This window comes from Mirounga angustirostris, unplaced genomic scaffold, assembly GCF_029215605.1.
Source record: "Mirounga angustirostris isolate CCGP_5_RB_7025 unplaced genomic scaffold, mMirAng1.0.hap1 SCAF_8, whole genome shotgun sequence".
Taxonomy (NCBI): Eukaryota; Metazoa; Chordata; class Mammalia; order Carnivora; family Phocidae; genus Mirounga; species Mirounga angustirostris.
This window is the reverse complement of record NW_026991716.1, coordinates 65106626-65123254: the sequence shown is the minus strand read 5'-3', so window position 1 is coordinate 65123254 and position 16629 is coordinate 65106626. Positions and strand designations below refer to the sequence as shown.

Below are 16629 nucleotides of genomic sequence, written 5' to 3'. Positions count from 1 at the left end.
TAAAAATAAGAAACAGGCAAAACTAGGGCCCACATTCTCTGTATGTATAGTTTCTCGAACAATGATACTTTTCCAATTTTTGTAACAATGGTTTTCTGGTATCTTGTCTATGATCTCTATCATCCTTATTAAATTAGATTATATCTGTAAATCCAAAGAACAGATATAATGGTTTTTGATTCTGGGAGTGGAGGCCCACCTAAGTTCAATGACTAGGCAATCCATGAGATATGGGAGCAGAGGCTCAGGGAACACCGTCCAACGAAATTCAGTTCCCCAGAATGAAGAAGTCCTTAAAGAAAGAGCCTTGCACTGAAATTTTATTCTATCACAGCTGCCTTATGGCTTCAGTTGCTCTTTTCTTCCTCATTAATAATCTCTTGCAGCTAGTTCTGCAAAAGAAAGGGAATGGTTCCCCTTTCTTCTGTTCTTTTTGTCAACCCACTAACTGTGTGAATAGCTCTTCTCTGTGAGACCTCTCTTGACTTCACCAAAATTGTGCCTTGAATAGCCCTATTTCCAAACTGTAGGCAGGTTGAAAGATTTTAAGTATTTCTAATAAATTAAGTCGGTTAAATTCAGTTGCAGGGTTAGGGGACAAATTTGTGTTATTTAACATTGTACTATGTGTTATAAGAATACACAGCTTTTGGTTCAGCTGGCTTCATAGTAACCCACGATATGATTAGTTATTCCAGAACTGGATACATATGTTGATAGACACAATCAAATGGCATGTATCCTTTCCTAAGTTTTCAACCATGTATGCACATGTTACTTATAAATGTACATCAAGGACCAAAATTCCTTTATCTGTATTGAAGCCAATGGCATCTTTGGGAACCACTAGCAAATTTAAGAGTAACAATCAATTTGGAGGCTCCTGGGTGGCTCAGTCAGTTAAGTGTCTGCCTTTGGATCAGGTCATGACTCCAGGGTCCTGGGATTGAGTCCCACATTGGGCTCCCTGCTTGGTGGGGAGCCTCCTTCTCCCTCTCCCTCTGACTGCCACTACCCCTGCTTGTGTGCTTGCTCTCTCCGTCAAAATAAATAAAATCTTTAAAAAAAAAAAAGTAACAATCAGTTTGAATGTAGCAGTATATGAACATGTATGTTCAGAGTGGGGGGGGGAGAAAAAAGGATGAAAGAAAAAGAAAAGATGAAAAGAATACAGTGTGGAAAGGAACTAAAACTGCTTCTGAGACCTATATCAAGTACTATTTATGTCACAAGTCACCTACCTGCCATTAATGTTTTGCCACAAGATAGTTTACAAATCACATATAAAAGCAAATAATTCTGAAATGGAATTAAAAAGATCTAACTCCAAAATGAGCAGTATAATGAAACATATTTCGCTTTAAAGCTACCCATTATTTTAAAAACTAAAAAACATAATTACGTTTTTAATTTTGTTTTCTTTCTGCACACAACTTCCTTTGATGCTCTCTTCATATGTTCTTGTACAGGCAACAAGTCTGCTATTGGCTTCTTCAAAGGGGATTTTTGCAAAAAAATTGGACACATTATTCTTTATGCCAATGTCAGTAATGATACTTTCAAATACCATATTTGCCTGAGGATCAAGGCCATTTTGAAAAATTAAAATTATGTATTGTTCTTCCAAATCTGAAAAGAAATCAATATAACTTTAAGTATAAAAGAAAAAAAAATAGGCAAATAGATATTAGAAAAGAGTAACAACTAGTTCTTTCCAAGGATATCACCAGAAATCTGGTGTAAATGTTCAAAATACTGTTCGGTATACCGTGGATATATAATAAATACTGGAATAAAGACCAGTGACAGTGTTACCTAACAATGTCACCTAAAAGTTATCAAGAAAAAGGAACCAGAATACATTACCCTAGCAGCAAGCTTAAGAACAAATCTATTCATGGATGTAACTAATCTATTTCATCTCATAGAATCTGTATATAATTTTAAATATATTTCAATTAACATTTTTGTCAAACACAAATAAGAAACTGCCAGGTGAACTATTAATATCTCCAGAGAATTTAACTGCAAAAACTGCTATTCACTAATGTGCTGATTCTTGCAGCTTCAATAGTAGCTATCATTAATTCATCATTAAGCTAAAGCAATTACTACTGAAAAGTATTTACTTTACAATTAGTCATGCTATGTCATAAATGTTAGAGGTGAAGGGAAACAAACTGGAGAACTACCTCTATTATTGTAGAGGATGAAGACTTATTCTATGAGCCAGCAAACTTCCTACTCAGGCTGTTTCAAGGATTCCAGAATTATATGGTTGATTTATACTTAGCACTCCTACGAGTGCATTACACAATTTTCATTTCACTCAGATTATAGTGTTAAAATAAGGAGTGCAAACCTTTTTTGAGTTTTAACCCATTTCGAAAACTTTCTAAATGGGTAAACCTGGGTTTCATCTTTAGAAATTCCACTTTCTGTGGGCTTTTCTCCTCATCTATAACATGGGAATTATATTACATAATATATATGTGTGTATACATATAAATACACATAATTATATATCTTAACAAGATCACTATTAAGGATTATAGATAATACACATCTAAGGCATCTATTAAAGCACATTCACACTCTGCTATGCAATGCATTGTATGTATTATCATCATGTGTTCTACAAAACTTACTTTTTAATTTATTTGTTCCCTTAGAATCATTCCAAACTTTATCCTCCATATTCATTTGCAGTTGCATGCTCAGCTTTTGATAAACTGCTGGTATTGTCTGAAGAAACACGACTGGCAATTTTCGGACATTACACCATTCACATTTAGTTAGATCAGAGGTATTTAAAGTAATCCCTACAGGATCATTTTCTGGTTCTGGGGGAAAATAAATGGAATTAGAAAAGGAATCAATTCTTAAAATCATGAATGGAGGAAACGATGAGGAAATACAAGTTTAAAGTTAACCACATATTTGCTACACTCTAAAAATATTAAGTGTAGTGGGAAATGAAAAATATAACTATCTTAAAGAAACTTCTACATTTTTTCCAAATGAAGGGGTTTCTAATGAAGTATACTTATAAAATTAAACATAGGTTTTATGATGTTACAGAATGAAATTACACTATTAAGATACATGCCCTTTGTTAAGAAGATATATGTAGTAACTAATCATCTTCATGAACTCCATGAATATCATTTAATATTTTATTCCTGTAAAGTGTTTTATTGTAAAGAAAGCTTTAGTGAGTAAAAAGACATAAAAAAGCTTACCTTCTAGCTGTATCTTGATAAAATCTAAACAAAACTAAAAAATAAGATAAATTAGTACCAACCACGGTCTTATGAAGATTTTGCTACAAATACCCTAAATGACACATTATTTGAGACTTAGACTACAGAGGGCAGAAAAACGAAACCATCTACCATGTACTTAAATATGAAATATCCCCCCACTCCAAATTATCTTTCAGAAAGGCAAGCTTCACCTTTTTATTCAAGCACTTAGAACATTTTTTTTTTTAAGATTTTATTTATTTATTTGACAGAGAGAAAGACAGTGAGAGAGGGAACACAAGTAGGGGGAGTGGGAGAGAGAGAGCAGGCTCCCCACTGAGCAGGGAGCCCAATGTGGGGCTCGATCCCAGGACCCTGAGATCATGACCTGAGCCTAAGGCAGATGCTTAACGACTGAGCCACCCAGGCACCCCACTTAGAACATTTCTTATATTATTGGTTTATTTCTTAGAACTTCAAAGAAATGTTGACCAAATATTATAATGAAATCCTAAATACTCCTTACCTAGATTCAACGACTGTTAAAATTTTGCCACACCTACTCCCCATCACTCTATGTACATACACATCTCCTTTTTGCTAAACCAGCATAAAACAAGCAGACGGCATCATGATAGTCCATCCCTAAATCCTTCAGGATACATCTCCCAAGAACAAAGATTCTCCTACACACCCAAAACAGCATTACCATATCTAAGAAGATCAAGATTAACTCCATCCAATATATACTTCGTACTCAAACTTTCCCAATTATTCAAAATTGTTCTTTATTGTGATTTATTTTAAGATTGTATTTATTTATTTGACAGAGTGAGAGAGAGCACAAGCCGGGGGAGCAGGAGAGGGAGAAGTAGGCTCCCTGCTGAGCAGGGTGCCCAACGTGGGGCTGGATCCCAGGACCCTGGGATCATGACCTGTGCTGAAGGCAGATGCTTAACGGACTGAGCCACCCAGATGCCCCTTTTATTGTGCTCCAATTCATGATTCTGTCAAGGTTACATTTGTCTTTTTTGTCTACCCCAGTCAGGACCAGAAATTTGCCCCCTTCTGTTCTTCATGACATGACCATTGAAGAATCCAGGCTAGGTTCTGCAAAATAGACAACATCTTGAACTTGTGTTGCCTCATTTTAAAATTCAGGCCACATATTTCCAGCAAATATAGCATACAGGTGATGTTTTATACCCCCTACTATATCATACTTGAAGGCACATGATGTCAGGCTGTCCCATTACTGATACAAAGCTTAATCACTTGGCAAAGGCAATGTGCCAGGTCTTTCCGCTGTTAAGATATATTTTTCCCTTAGTAATTAAATAGTAATCTGTGGAGAGATACTTGAAAGCTTGTGAATATCCTGTTGCCTAATAACCTTTCTGCTAATGGCTTTAGCATCCACTGAAGATCTTGTCTCAATCAGTTATTACTGGTAGTTATAAAAGGTGATTTTCTTTCCTTTTTTTTTTAAGATATTATTTATTTATTTGACAGAGAGAGAGACACAGCAAGAGAGGGAACACAAACAGGGGGAGTGGGAGAGGGAGAAGCAGGCTTCCCAAAGAGCAGGGAGCCCGATGTGGGGTCCAATTCTAGGACCCCGGGATCATAACCTGAGCCGAAGGTAGACGCTTAACGACTAAGCTACCCAGGCGCCCCTAAAAGGTGATTTTCTAACTAAATTCTTTTAACATAGAGAAGACATATTAAGCCCACTATATCCTGAATTAATACTCAACTTTGTGTGTTACATTAAGAGAGTGAAAAACATAGACACAGGAATTTCAAAATGCATTTAAAAATAAATTGGAGGCCATTTGCAACGACGTGGATGGAGCTAGAGCATATTATGCTATGTGAAATAAGTCAGAAAAAGATAAATACCATCTGACTCACTCATGTGAATTTAAGAAGAAAACAGATGAACATATGGGAAGGGGGAAAAGAGAAAAGGAGAGAGAACCCATAAGGAACTTCCTTTTTTTGTTGTTGTTGTTTTTTTTTTGAGAGGGAGAGAGAAAGAGAGGGGGAAGAGGGGCAGAAGGAAGAGAGAAAGAATTTTAAGAATCTTAAGCAGGCTCCACATCCAGCTTGGAGCCTGACACCAGGCTCGATCTCACAACCCTGAGATCATGACCTGAGATGAAATCCGGAGTCAGACACTTAACCAACTGAGCCAGCCAGGTGCCTCCAAACCACAAGAGACTTTTTTTTTTTTTTTTTAAGATTTTATTTATTTGAGAGAGAGAGAGAGAGCACAAGGGGAGGGAGGAGAGGAGGGAGAGAGAGAAACACACTCCCCGCTGAGCAGGGAGCCCAACAATGGGGCTTGATACCAGGACCCCAGGATCATGACCCAAGCTGAAGGCAGACGCTTAATCGTCTGAGCCAACCAGGCACCCCACCACAAGAGACTCTTAACAATAGAGAACAAACTGAGTACTGATAGAGGGAGGTGGGTGGGAGATGGGCTAGATGGGTGATGGGTATTAAAGAGGGCTTCTGATGAGCACTGGGTGTTGTACGTAAGTGATGAATCACTGAACTCCACCCTAGAAACTAGTATTACACTATATGGTCACTAAAATTTTAAAAATTAATTAATTGGACATTCTAGACTTTGGACATAATTCGCCTGGCTCACTCAGTAGAGCATACAACTCTTGGATCTCAGGATTTTGAGTTCAAGACCCAGACTGGGTGTGGAACCTACTTAAAAATAAGTTGGACTGATATATAGAAAGATGAACAGATACATGAAAAGCAAGTTTAGTAAAATGCTAACGGCAGAATCTAGCTGGGAGTTTTAGAAGTTTTCACTGTAAAATTATTTCAACTCTTCTGTTTAAAAATTTTCACAATGTAGAAAAAGGAAGCAAAGAAATATAAAATAAATTTAGTAATTATTACAACTGCGAAGTCTAGCATGTCACAAAACATACCTTCTAAAAACTGTTTGAAGGTAATATGCTAAATTGTTAGATGACTCAAAAAGTAGCAATAAGGATAACATAAACACTAACATGGAAACATTTAAATAACACTGTCATATGAGATATAAAAATAGAAGCATGTCTAAGTATCTGTCATTTAAAAATTTGTGTGTAACTGGGACGCCTGGGTGGCTCAGTCGGTTAAGCGTCTGCCTTCAGCTCGGGTCATGATCCCAGGGTCCTGGGATCGAGTCCCGCATCGGGCTCCCTGCTCCGTGGGGAGCCTGCTTCTCCCTCTGCCTCTGCCTCTCTCTCTCTCTCATGAATAAATAAATAAAATCTTTAAAAAAAAAAAATTTGTGTGTAACTAAATTACAAGTAGACACTGGGCTATTTCACCATCATCTCCAAGAGTTTCTAAATTTAAGTTAGTTTTATATCTTCTCAATTTTCTCACTGGAAAAATGAGGAATTGCATTATATTTGGGTATATATGGTATTCCTAACAATGTAAGCCATTTTCCTGTAAAATAAAAGTATTTGCTTTTAAAGGCACTACTTTTAAATAAAATTGGCTGGCTCACTTGGTAGAGTATGTGATTCTTGATCTCAGGGTCATAAGTTCAGTCCATGATGGGTGTAGAGAGCTTACTTAAGAATAACCTAACCTAACCTAACCTGACATAAAATAAAAGGGGTGCCTGGGTGGCTTAGTCAGTTAAATGCCTGCCTTTGACTCAGGTCATGATCCCAGAGTCCTGGAATTGAGGCCTGCATCGGGCTCCCTGTTCAGTGGGGACTCTGCTTCTCCCTCTCCCTCTGCCCCTTCTCCTCCCCCTGCTTATGCTCTTTCTCTCTCAAATAAATAAATCTTTAAAAAAAAAAGACTAAAAATAAAATAAAAAGATTTAAAATTGGCACTTCCAGATAGTACCAATTCTTGCAATGAAATGAATTTAAAATAATTAAATTACCCAATAATAAATGAGATTTGATAAAGTACATAAAACAGTAAAACATTTAAAATTGGTTTGAGATTAATGATGACATGGCAGATAAATTATTTCACTATAAAACATAAGGAAGTTATATTCAAGAAGAAAATGTCAAATCATCTTTTATTTAAAAAAAAAAAATTTTAGAGCAAGAGAGAGAAAGAGAGGGGCGGGAGGAGGGAGGGAGAAGAGAGAGAATTCCAAGCAGGTTCCATGCCCCAGCTCGAAGCTTAACACAGGGCTCAATCCCATGACCCTGAGATCATGACCTGAGCCAAAATCAAGAGTTGATGCTTAAGTGGCTGAGCTACCCAGGTGCCCCAAATCATCTTTATTTTTAATACATTATCTGAAGAAATTGCAGATTAATTATACTTCATCAAAGAACGTTCTCTTGAAAAATCCCATGGTACAAGGAAAGTTAATACCATAGATTACAAAATTCTACATTATAAACTCAACTACTTATTGGCTGAAATATTTCACTTAGCATTAAAAAAAAAAAAAAAACCTGCATGAACACATTTATATTACATGTACTGCCTTTACTTATTTACATTTTTAAAAAATTTGTCTTTCATTTCTTAAAATAAATTCATGAAGTTAGTTTCTTTCACTAGATCATATATAACCTAACTTGGCAACTTGCATGTAAAAAATTTTTTTACTCCAATTTTAATGTATTTTTTTAAAGTAATATCTAGGGGCGCCTGGGTGGCTCAGTTGGTTAAGCGACTGCCTTCGGCTCAGGTCATGATCCTGGAGTCCCAGGATCGAGTCCCACATCGGGCTCCCTGCTGAGCAGGGAGTCTGCTTCTCCCTCTGACCCTCCTCCCTCTCATGCTCTCTGTTTCTCATTCTCTCTCTCGCAAATAAATAAAATCTTTAAATAAAAAAAAAATTAAAAAAATAATCTCTAACATGTGTGGAGACTATTTAAATCCCTAGATCAAGTGTCACATGTTCTACAAACTGAGCCAGCCAGGCGCCCCAATGTAGTTCTTGTTAGCTAGCCTTGAGACCAATTATGTAACTTTCAACTAAATGTCTAAATTACCAGCAAAACCTTAATTATCATATTGAAAAGTTCTGAGTAACAGTGTTAATGTGGGGAAAAACCATAAAACCTACAGGGTACCCCTGAGAATTTTTGAGGTATTTTGACTTAGAATGACATTTTTATTAACTGACAGAAACCAGGAAAGATAATCTATACTATGAAGACCTGTAACAAAACACAAATTTCATAAATCCCTGACAACTTTGATGTATGTTACAATGTTACTGGGTACTGGATATTGTAGTCTGTATATAATTTGCTTTAAATCTCTGGAGTACTTTTTTTAATGGTGAGAAGCTGGAGTTAAAGATTAAAAAAAAATGCAGGTTTCCCATACAGCTTTGCTCTAGTAAGAAATCAGGTCCATAATTCATTTTCTCCTACATTAACTTATAGGTCTTTTTGTTCCTTTTGATCATATTGTATCATGAAACTATGACTCCTAGAAAATAAATAACTACTACTTACCATAATTTAAATAGTAATAATAAAACTACCTTTTAACTTTCCTGATGTAATACAATGTGTTTTCTTAAAGACTCTGCTTTATGTATAAGGAACAATACTAGGGGATCAGGTTTGAAAGAATAGATGAAAACAGACAGCTGGGGACACCAAGTTAAGTCATTATAAAATAAAAGGTACAAACTAAGTGCAGTGCTATAGGGAGATTAATCTACCAATAATGTGTACAATACATTAGAAAAAAGAAAAATGATGACTAAGAAGGCTGGTTAAGGAGATTATATTAAAATTTCAAATAGAAAATACGCATTTGAATTAGACTGGTGGCAGCAGAATTAACAAGTATGACAAGTATAATAAGGACTACAGAAAGTCCTTTAGGCTTTGTGGACAATGAACTAGTCCAAAAGCACAATGCCTCTTGGGTGGCAATTTATTCCAATCATCTAAGAGTCTTAATGCTGCAAAAGACATTTTTCTGCAGCCCCCAAAGCTTTTGGATCCTTTTTTCTCTCATTATCGTTCTTTAAAATACTCTTTTCATGCACTGAGCTGGCACGAGAATAAAATAGTAAAATACTGGTTTTCTAACTTAGTGAGAATAAGTATCTTTCTATGATGAATATGTCACTACCTTAAACATTACATTATAAGTTTTTACCCATTGATTTTTATTGTAAGGAGCTGTTTATACTTGTCTATATTCTCTTAAAGCAATTTGAAATCTTGAAATAATTTTTAATATTCTATAAGTTAAACATTTTAATTTAAAAATTTTAAAATATTATATATTAGCCTTCCCTATGGAATTTTGAATCTCATAATTGGTACAGTAAAAAGCTTAAGAATGTACTTACAATTACAGGCTCTATTAATAGCCGGAAGAGTGTTCCTACTCGTATACTTCGACAGTTTAAAATGACACTGTCAAAGGAACTTTGGCAGCTTAAAGATACAGGATCAACTAAAGTTTCTTGAGATGTCACTTTACGACGTTTTAGAGGTGTGTTGACAATAGAATTACCAAACTGAAAAAGAAAAAAAAGTTTTCACTTAATTAAGCAACTAAAACAAGGCTGCAAACTAAGTACACATATGCAAAGAGGATGCAACATAAAAAAATGCAATTATCAAAACATAAAAGACTGATTTTACTTCAACAGGAGAATATTTATTGATTTCATACAATAGAAATCCTTCCTATTTTGTCCAGCTATACCTTATCTAGTCATTACATGATATTCCATTAATAGCACAGAATTGAGAAATGGTAATTTGGGAATCAGACTGCCTAGGTTCAAATCACAGCTATACCACCTTTTAATTATCTGATTTTTAAAATAATAACTCCTTTGATTTCCTAAACTGTAAAATACTGAGTATTCAAATGAACTAATGTATACAAGCAGCTTAGCACAGTGCTTCATGCACAGTAAAATGTTAGATGAAAGTTAGCTAGTAATAGTGGTAGTGGTTATAATGCTTGGATTAAATCAGCAATTCTTTTTTTTTTTTTAAGATTTTATTTGAGAGAGAGGTGAGAGCGAAAGAGACCATAAGCAGAAAGGGGGTGGGGGGCAGAGGGAGAAGCAGACTCCCTGTTGAGCAGGAAGCCCGATGTGGCTTGATCCCAGCAGGATCATGACGCAAGCAGAAGGCAGACGCTTAGCTGACTGAGCCATCCAGGCATCCCTAAATCAGGAATTCTTTAGAAAACAGGTACTTAGGTGAATGGTTATTTACAAAAAGATTCTTCTTTATATATTTTAAAATGTTAAAGTACTTGATCTATTAAGATTTCAGCCACTTCCACATGCAAATTAATCATAATATATTATTTTGAGTATATAATTAAATTGTACTGAAGTTATGCTAAAAATTTTATTATTATCACAAGAATAAAACATGATCTTGACCAGAAGGCAAGAAAAAAAATCCACTGCATAGAGATAGGCACTATTTTCCCATTGTCCCTCTAGAGATATTTCTATGATGTATGGCATAAGAAAAAATATGTATTAAAACAAAACAGAGACACACACACACTACACACACACACACACCCTCCAAACTGCTTTTTCAGGCTTATTACAGATTAATCATGAATATTTTCCAAAATTATTAATAGAAACCTATTAAAGAGGTTTAAAGCCCTTTTTTTAGTTTCAGAATTATTTCTTCAAATGAAATGTTATTTAGTTCATTAATAAAATACATAATTTAAGAGCTGCTCCAGTTGAATCCAAAGTGGAGAGACTGAGTCTAGAAGTGGGTGGTCCACATCCTCCCAAGAAGCCTCTAAAAGAGCACTGAGAAACCCTTATTATTCAGTGTGCCAGTCTGAAAACTGTTCACCCACAAATTCCATCATATGGAAATACATTATTTATTTCACTGAACCATCCTAGGCTGGATATATGAGTTCTTTCTGACCTTACCCCATGACACACTATTCTTCAAGCATTTTTGCAGCTAAATCATGGTATTATATGTAACTACTGTCAAACTGCCCTCCAGCATAGCTATACCAATTTACACACTCAACTTTCCATTTCTTCAAACACTAACCAAAATGAACACTATTACATACTTCAAAAATTTTCAACAATCTGACAGTTAACAAAATGTATTTTAATTTCATTTTCAGTACTTCATTACCTTTTTAAAACTATTCATTTCCTTTACTCATTTTTCTATGGTTTGCTTCCATTTCTTGATTTTTAAGAAACAAAAAATACGTAAAGGACCAACTCACACTGTCACACAGTTCACTGTTTCTCCCGCACTCACATTTACCTATCAAATTCAGCTTATGGTGTTTTGGTATACTGTTCTGTACTTTCCATTTAATAAAATATATTCATCTCTTCATTTACTATTTTTGCTTGGCTGAAATGCTTGAAAAGGCATTCCCAAATTATATTAAAAATAATCCATATTCTTCTAGCATCATTATAGTTACTTTGTTTTTCATTTGTTTTCCATCTTAACAACGAAGTATATATGTTTCCATATTTTTATCTATACTGATAACAATTCCTGACATGTATATGTAATTTTTTAACATACAAGTTTTTATTTTTTAAAAAAGTTCTTTTTCTAAAAATAAAAAAATATGCATAAATTTCTGTAACTTGGTATTCCTACCTACCAATACCATGTAGAAATCCTAAAAGTCATTTATACAGCTCTAATTCTTAGTCAATGGCTGCATAATAGTCTACAGTATGGATATACCATAATTTCTCCAGCCACTTCGTATTAATGAACAATGATTCTGTTTGCATTTGTTTGCCAATAATCATGTTTATACATATGGTCTTAGATACTCCCTCTCTGTAGGGAAAAGTTTGAGACTGAGTCTAGGGAATGAATATTTTGGTCATTTAGCACACATTAAAAAATTTTAATAGATGTTTTTACAACTGCTTTCCCAAAAGGCCGTAACAACTTTCTTTTCCACCTGCAAATCAGAAAAGTACCTTTTCCCTTGGAGTCTAGCCAGCAGTCCATATTAATTGATTTTGTATTAATTTTTAAAGTGTTAAGTTCATCTGAATTTTCTCCCCTTTTTGTCTTTTTCTATCTTTAGATTACAAATTACAAACATTCCTTTCTAGATCCATTTATTGACATAATTTCGGTTATCGTTTGCCACCTGAACATTTTGAAATTTTTATATATTAAAATATAAAATAAAACATAGCAAACAATAGTATCATAGTATAATACATCCAAGTTAAAAATGACTTCTCCCTGTCCACTAGATTATACAAATATTCATACTTATATTTCACTATAAAATTGATGTTGTTTCTTCTTGTTGAATTTTTCACATTTTAAGCTTTTAACTTAATAGAAATTTATTTTTGTATATGTTTTAATGTTCTTTTAAATAATCTTCCAATTGGTTATTTTAAGCCCCACTTAATGAATAATTTATCTTTTTCTCCTAATGACACTGCCAAATTTCCCTCTAAAAAAAGTATTTACATCCCAAAGGGGGGACTTAATCTGAATAAATGGCAATAAATATGAAAAGTACCTGGTCTTTCATTCTTGCTTTTCTTGGCAATGTAACTGTATTTAACTCTGAATCTGCTGGAATGCTTCTTAGTTCATGCTCTACTCTACAGATATTTTCATTTAGTGCTGCTTCTACTTTTCCAGTGGATGGTGCTGGGGAAGAACATGCTGAATCAGCAGGTTGAGGAGATATGCTTTCTCTTCTGTTAGTCCTGTCATTGTCATCATCATCATCATCACTGGACAAAATTACTATAAAGAAAATGTTAAATACTTCAGGTATTTCATTTCTGTCAGTTAAATATGTAAATATATTATACCAAAGCAGGAAATATACCAAATTTGCTTTGGATCTCTTCCAGAACTGAGATTAATAAAAATCCATTCTAGCTGATGAAAAGTTAAATTTGGAGACAATTAAAAATGAAAAAAAGCATAAGAACTAGCTTTTTTTAAATAGAATATACAAATATGAAATTATTCTGTAGTCCATTACCATCACCCACACAGGAAATATACACAAGTTATAGCAAAATTTAAATGTTTATCATAGATCTATTTCAGGGTTCTAGAAAGTCTCAAGAATGAAGATAATCTGCATTGTAAATAGCATGCATTGTAAATGTGTGTGAAACTCCATGTGACCAAATAATTTTATTTCACATAGGAAATCACTAAAATCATAATTGGTCCTTGGGAGAATGTGGACCAGTGTTCATTGCTCAGTAAATTCTGTGGAGTAAGTGAATATGGGCATGAAAAGATATTATGAAGGGAATTTGCTCTTAGACCTTCTGCTCATTACTGGTCTTATCAAACCCATCTTTATATCATAATTCCCCAGAGCCACCCACAATGCACTTGAGTCAAACCCTAACTCCTTACTATGGTTTATAAATGTACATAATCTGGCCACTGCCTACTTCAACTTTCTTATACTACTCTATTATCCCCTCTTTCTGCTCTAGGCACACCATCCATTTATATTCTGTTCCTCAAACTCCACAGCTTGTTTTTGTCTGGATTGCAATTCCCCTAACACTTTGCATTTCTGTCATCAAATATTAGCTTTTTGATTGATTACCCAATCTAAAGTAAGCACACAGGTACTTGGCATATTCATAACAACTGTGATATAAATTTTCTGTTGTTTTTTGTTGTAGATGTTTACTTGCTCTCTCCTCACTACATAAAAACTATGAGAGAGCAGGATCATTGCCTTGTTCACTGCTGTATTCTGAGTCTAAAACCGCCTGGTGAAGAAAAAGAATTCAAAAATCATGTGTTGAAGAACGCATAAACTTGTAGAAGCAATTTTTTTTTAGAATCCCATACGTAAATGTTTAGTTAATATTTTTTGAGTAATACACATGCCCCAGAGAGGCATAATCCCAGCATCACTCCACTTGTCTTTTTTATTTTGCTGTCTAGTCTCAGGAGCAAATGCTTAACTGGATCTTTTTGGAACCATTTCATTAACAAAAAACCTAACAAGCCAGATTAGCAGGTCTAAGCAGATTTATACATATTTGAAAGTTAGGGTTTTTTAATTTACTATTTACCTCAGTTTCTCTTCTCTGTGAAATTAGGGTCTAAAATGGTACCTATTTCAAAGAACTGTCACAAGAACAAACGATTTAATATATAAAAGGTTTAGCACAGTGCCTGACATATATAAACTTTAAAAAAAAGTTCATGAACTACATAATTTATTTACAAAAAACCATATAGAAACATATATATTAAAGAGGAAGCATACTGTTCCATTGATAATTTTATGATGCTTCAGGGACATTAAAACCTCTCTATCTACTATATAAAAAATTCATTTAAAAGCCCCAATCCTGCAACAGATAGAATCATACTACGTGGCTCTTGTTTTATTAACTTAAAATAAATGAGGGTTGTGCTCAATGACACCATAATTGCAAAGCAAGTGGGAAGTGTGCAAAGACACCATACACTTAAAAATCTTGTTCTCATAGCTAATTTCATTCTGTATATTCTACGTGATATATAAGATTCTGCATCAGGGTCTATGATGGACGAATTGTGTCCCCTCAAAATACATATGTTAAAGCTCTAAACCCCTGTGACTATTTTTGGAGATACAACCGGTAAGAAGGTTAAATGAGGTTAATAAAGGTTAAATGAGGTCATAAAAGTGAGGCCTTAATCTAATAGGACTGGTGTCCTCATAAGAAGAGGAAATGCAGAGGTTTCTCTATGCAAGCATAGAAGAAAGGCTGTGTAAGGACACACTGAGGAGGTGGCTGTCTACAAAGTGATGGCACTTTGATCTTGGACTCCCAGTCTCCAGAACTGTGAGAAAACAAATTTCTGTTGTTTAAGCTACTCAGTCTATGGTATTCTGTTACGGAAAACCAAACACACTAATACAGGATCTTTGTACTTATATTCCATCTTGTTTCTATAGATATCAGCACATCCTTCTCTTTACTTCATTCTGGGCTCTTTTCAACAGTTACTTTATCAAAGGTGCCTATTCTACCACCTATCTAAAATAGCACCCTTCCTCATCTTGACACCTAACAATTAGCACACTCTATTCCTTGGACCGTCCTTCACTTTTCTACACAGAATTTATCACCACTACTTGAGACACTGTACATTTTATTTACTATTTGACCACCCAGGACATAATAAAAGTTTCATGATAATAAACTACTTTAATAGGAATACAAATTTAAGAATGATTAAGTATATAAGGAAAACAGACTTTAGAACCAGAAAAACCTGTTTTATGAAAATCTAAACTCAAACAGTCCCTAAGTATACAATATTGAGAAGTTAAGCTCCTTAAGCCTAGGTTGCCTCATTTATAAAATGGGATGTATTCATGTCTACCTCACATGCAAAGCAAGGCACATAAGCATTCAATAAATGATATTTTTTATTACTAATAAAAAAGATTCTTAAAACCTATTTTTCCACGTATTTTAATGGGAAATACTTAGTCTTCATTTTTTTTTTTTTCCTTTTTTGAGCAGGGGAGTGAATGAAATTTATGCTTTATGGTTTTAATTCATGGTTGATATGGTCCTAAGTCAAGCTCTGAATATTAAACCACTTAAGGCACCTCAAAACCACATAAATTTATTTTCTTTTTAACTTACCACCTTAGCCTTATTAACTTCTAGTTCTCTCATCCTAGAAATCTCCTCAGGATGGTAAGTTTCCTATATAACATTTGGCTCAGTAATAGTACCCAATAACTACCTAGTGAGAGTTTTCTTCATATCTAACCATTAAAATGTAAAAACCTCACCATTAGGAAAGATTCAAATGACATTAACAATATTTAATATTGTACTGGTATAACACTAAAATGTATCATAAAATACTCATCAAATACCAACACCATCATAATATAACAGAATGTTGGTTAGACACTCATCATACAGTAATCATTTTTTTAACTGAGTTCTTTTAAGATTTATTTATTTATTTGAGAGAGAGAGAGAGAGCATGAGCAGAAGGGCAGAGGGAGAGGGAGAGAGCATCTCAAGCAGACTCTGAGCTGAGCGCAGAGCCTGATGTGGGGCTCAAGCTCATGACCCTGAGATCATAAACTGAGTTGAAACCAAGACTTGTAAGCTTGATCAACTAAGCCACCCAGACACCCCTGAGTTCTTTTTGAAAAATAAGCTAATGTACTGGTATGAGCTAAGGTTTTTACATTGACTCAAATTAAAATAGAACTTGACATATTTCCCAGGTTAAAAAAATTTTTTTAAATTTTATCCCCTTTTATTTACCAGTTTTTCAAGTAATGATTTGGAACCTAAGCAACCTCCAAAGGTAATCAATGGAGAGCTTTTCTTCTTTTGGGGGGATATCATTATGAGCTAATTAATTTTAATATA

General features: G+C 34.4%; 1 protein-coding gene across 12 annotated transcripts in view; it reads right to left on the bottom strand.

Moving 5' to 3' along the window:
- SENP6 (SUMO specific peptidase 6) overlaps positions 1-16629 on the bottom strand; it is a 116741-nt gene that overhangs the window by 27552 nt on the left and 72560 nt on the right. For 11 of the 12 annotated variants that reach the window (XM_045867106.3, XM_045867109.3, XM_045867107.3 and 8 more), the window contains 5 exons: positions 12762-12994; positions 9574-9744; positions 3243-3276; positions 2649-2843; positions 1403-1629 (listed from right to left, as the gene is read on the bottom strand). In XM_045867106.3, the coding sequence (XP_045723062.1) occupies positions 1403-1629; positions 2649-2843; positions 3243-3276; positions 9574-9744; positions 12762-12994 (860 nt within the window). The remainder of the gene's footprint in view (positions 1-1402; positions 1630-2648; positions 2844-3242; positions 3277-9573; positions 9745-12761; positions 12995-16629) is intronic. The other variant, XM_045867114.3, reaches the window with a different exon arrangement.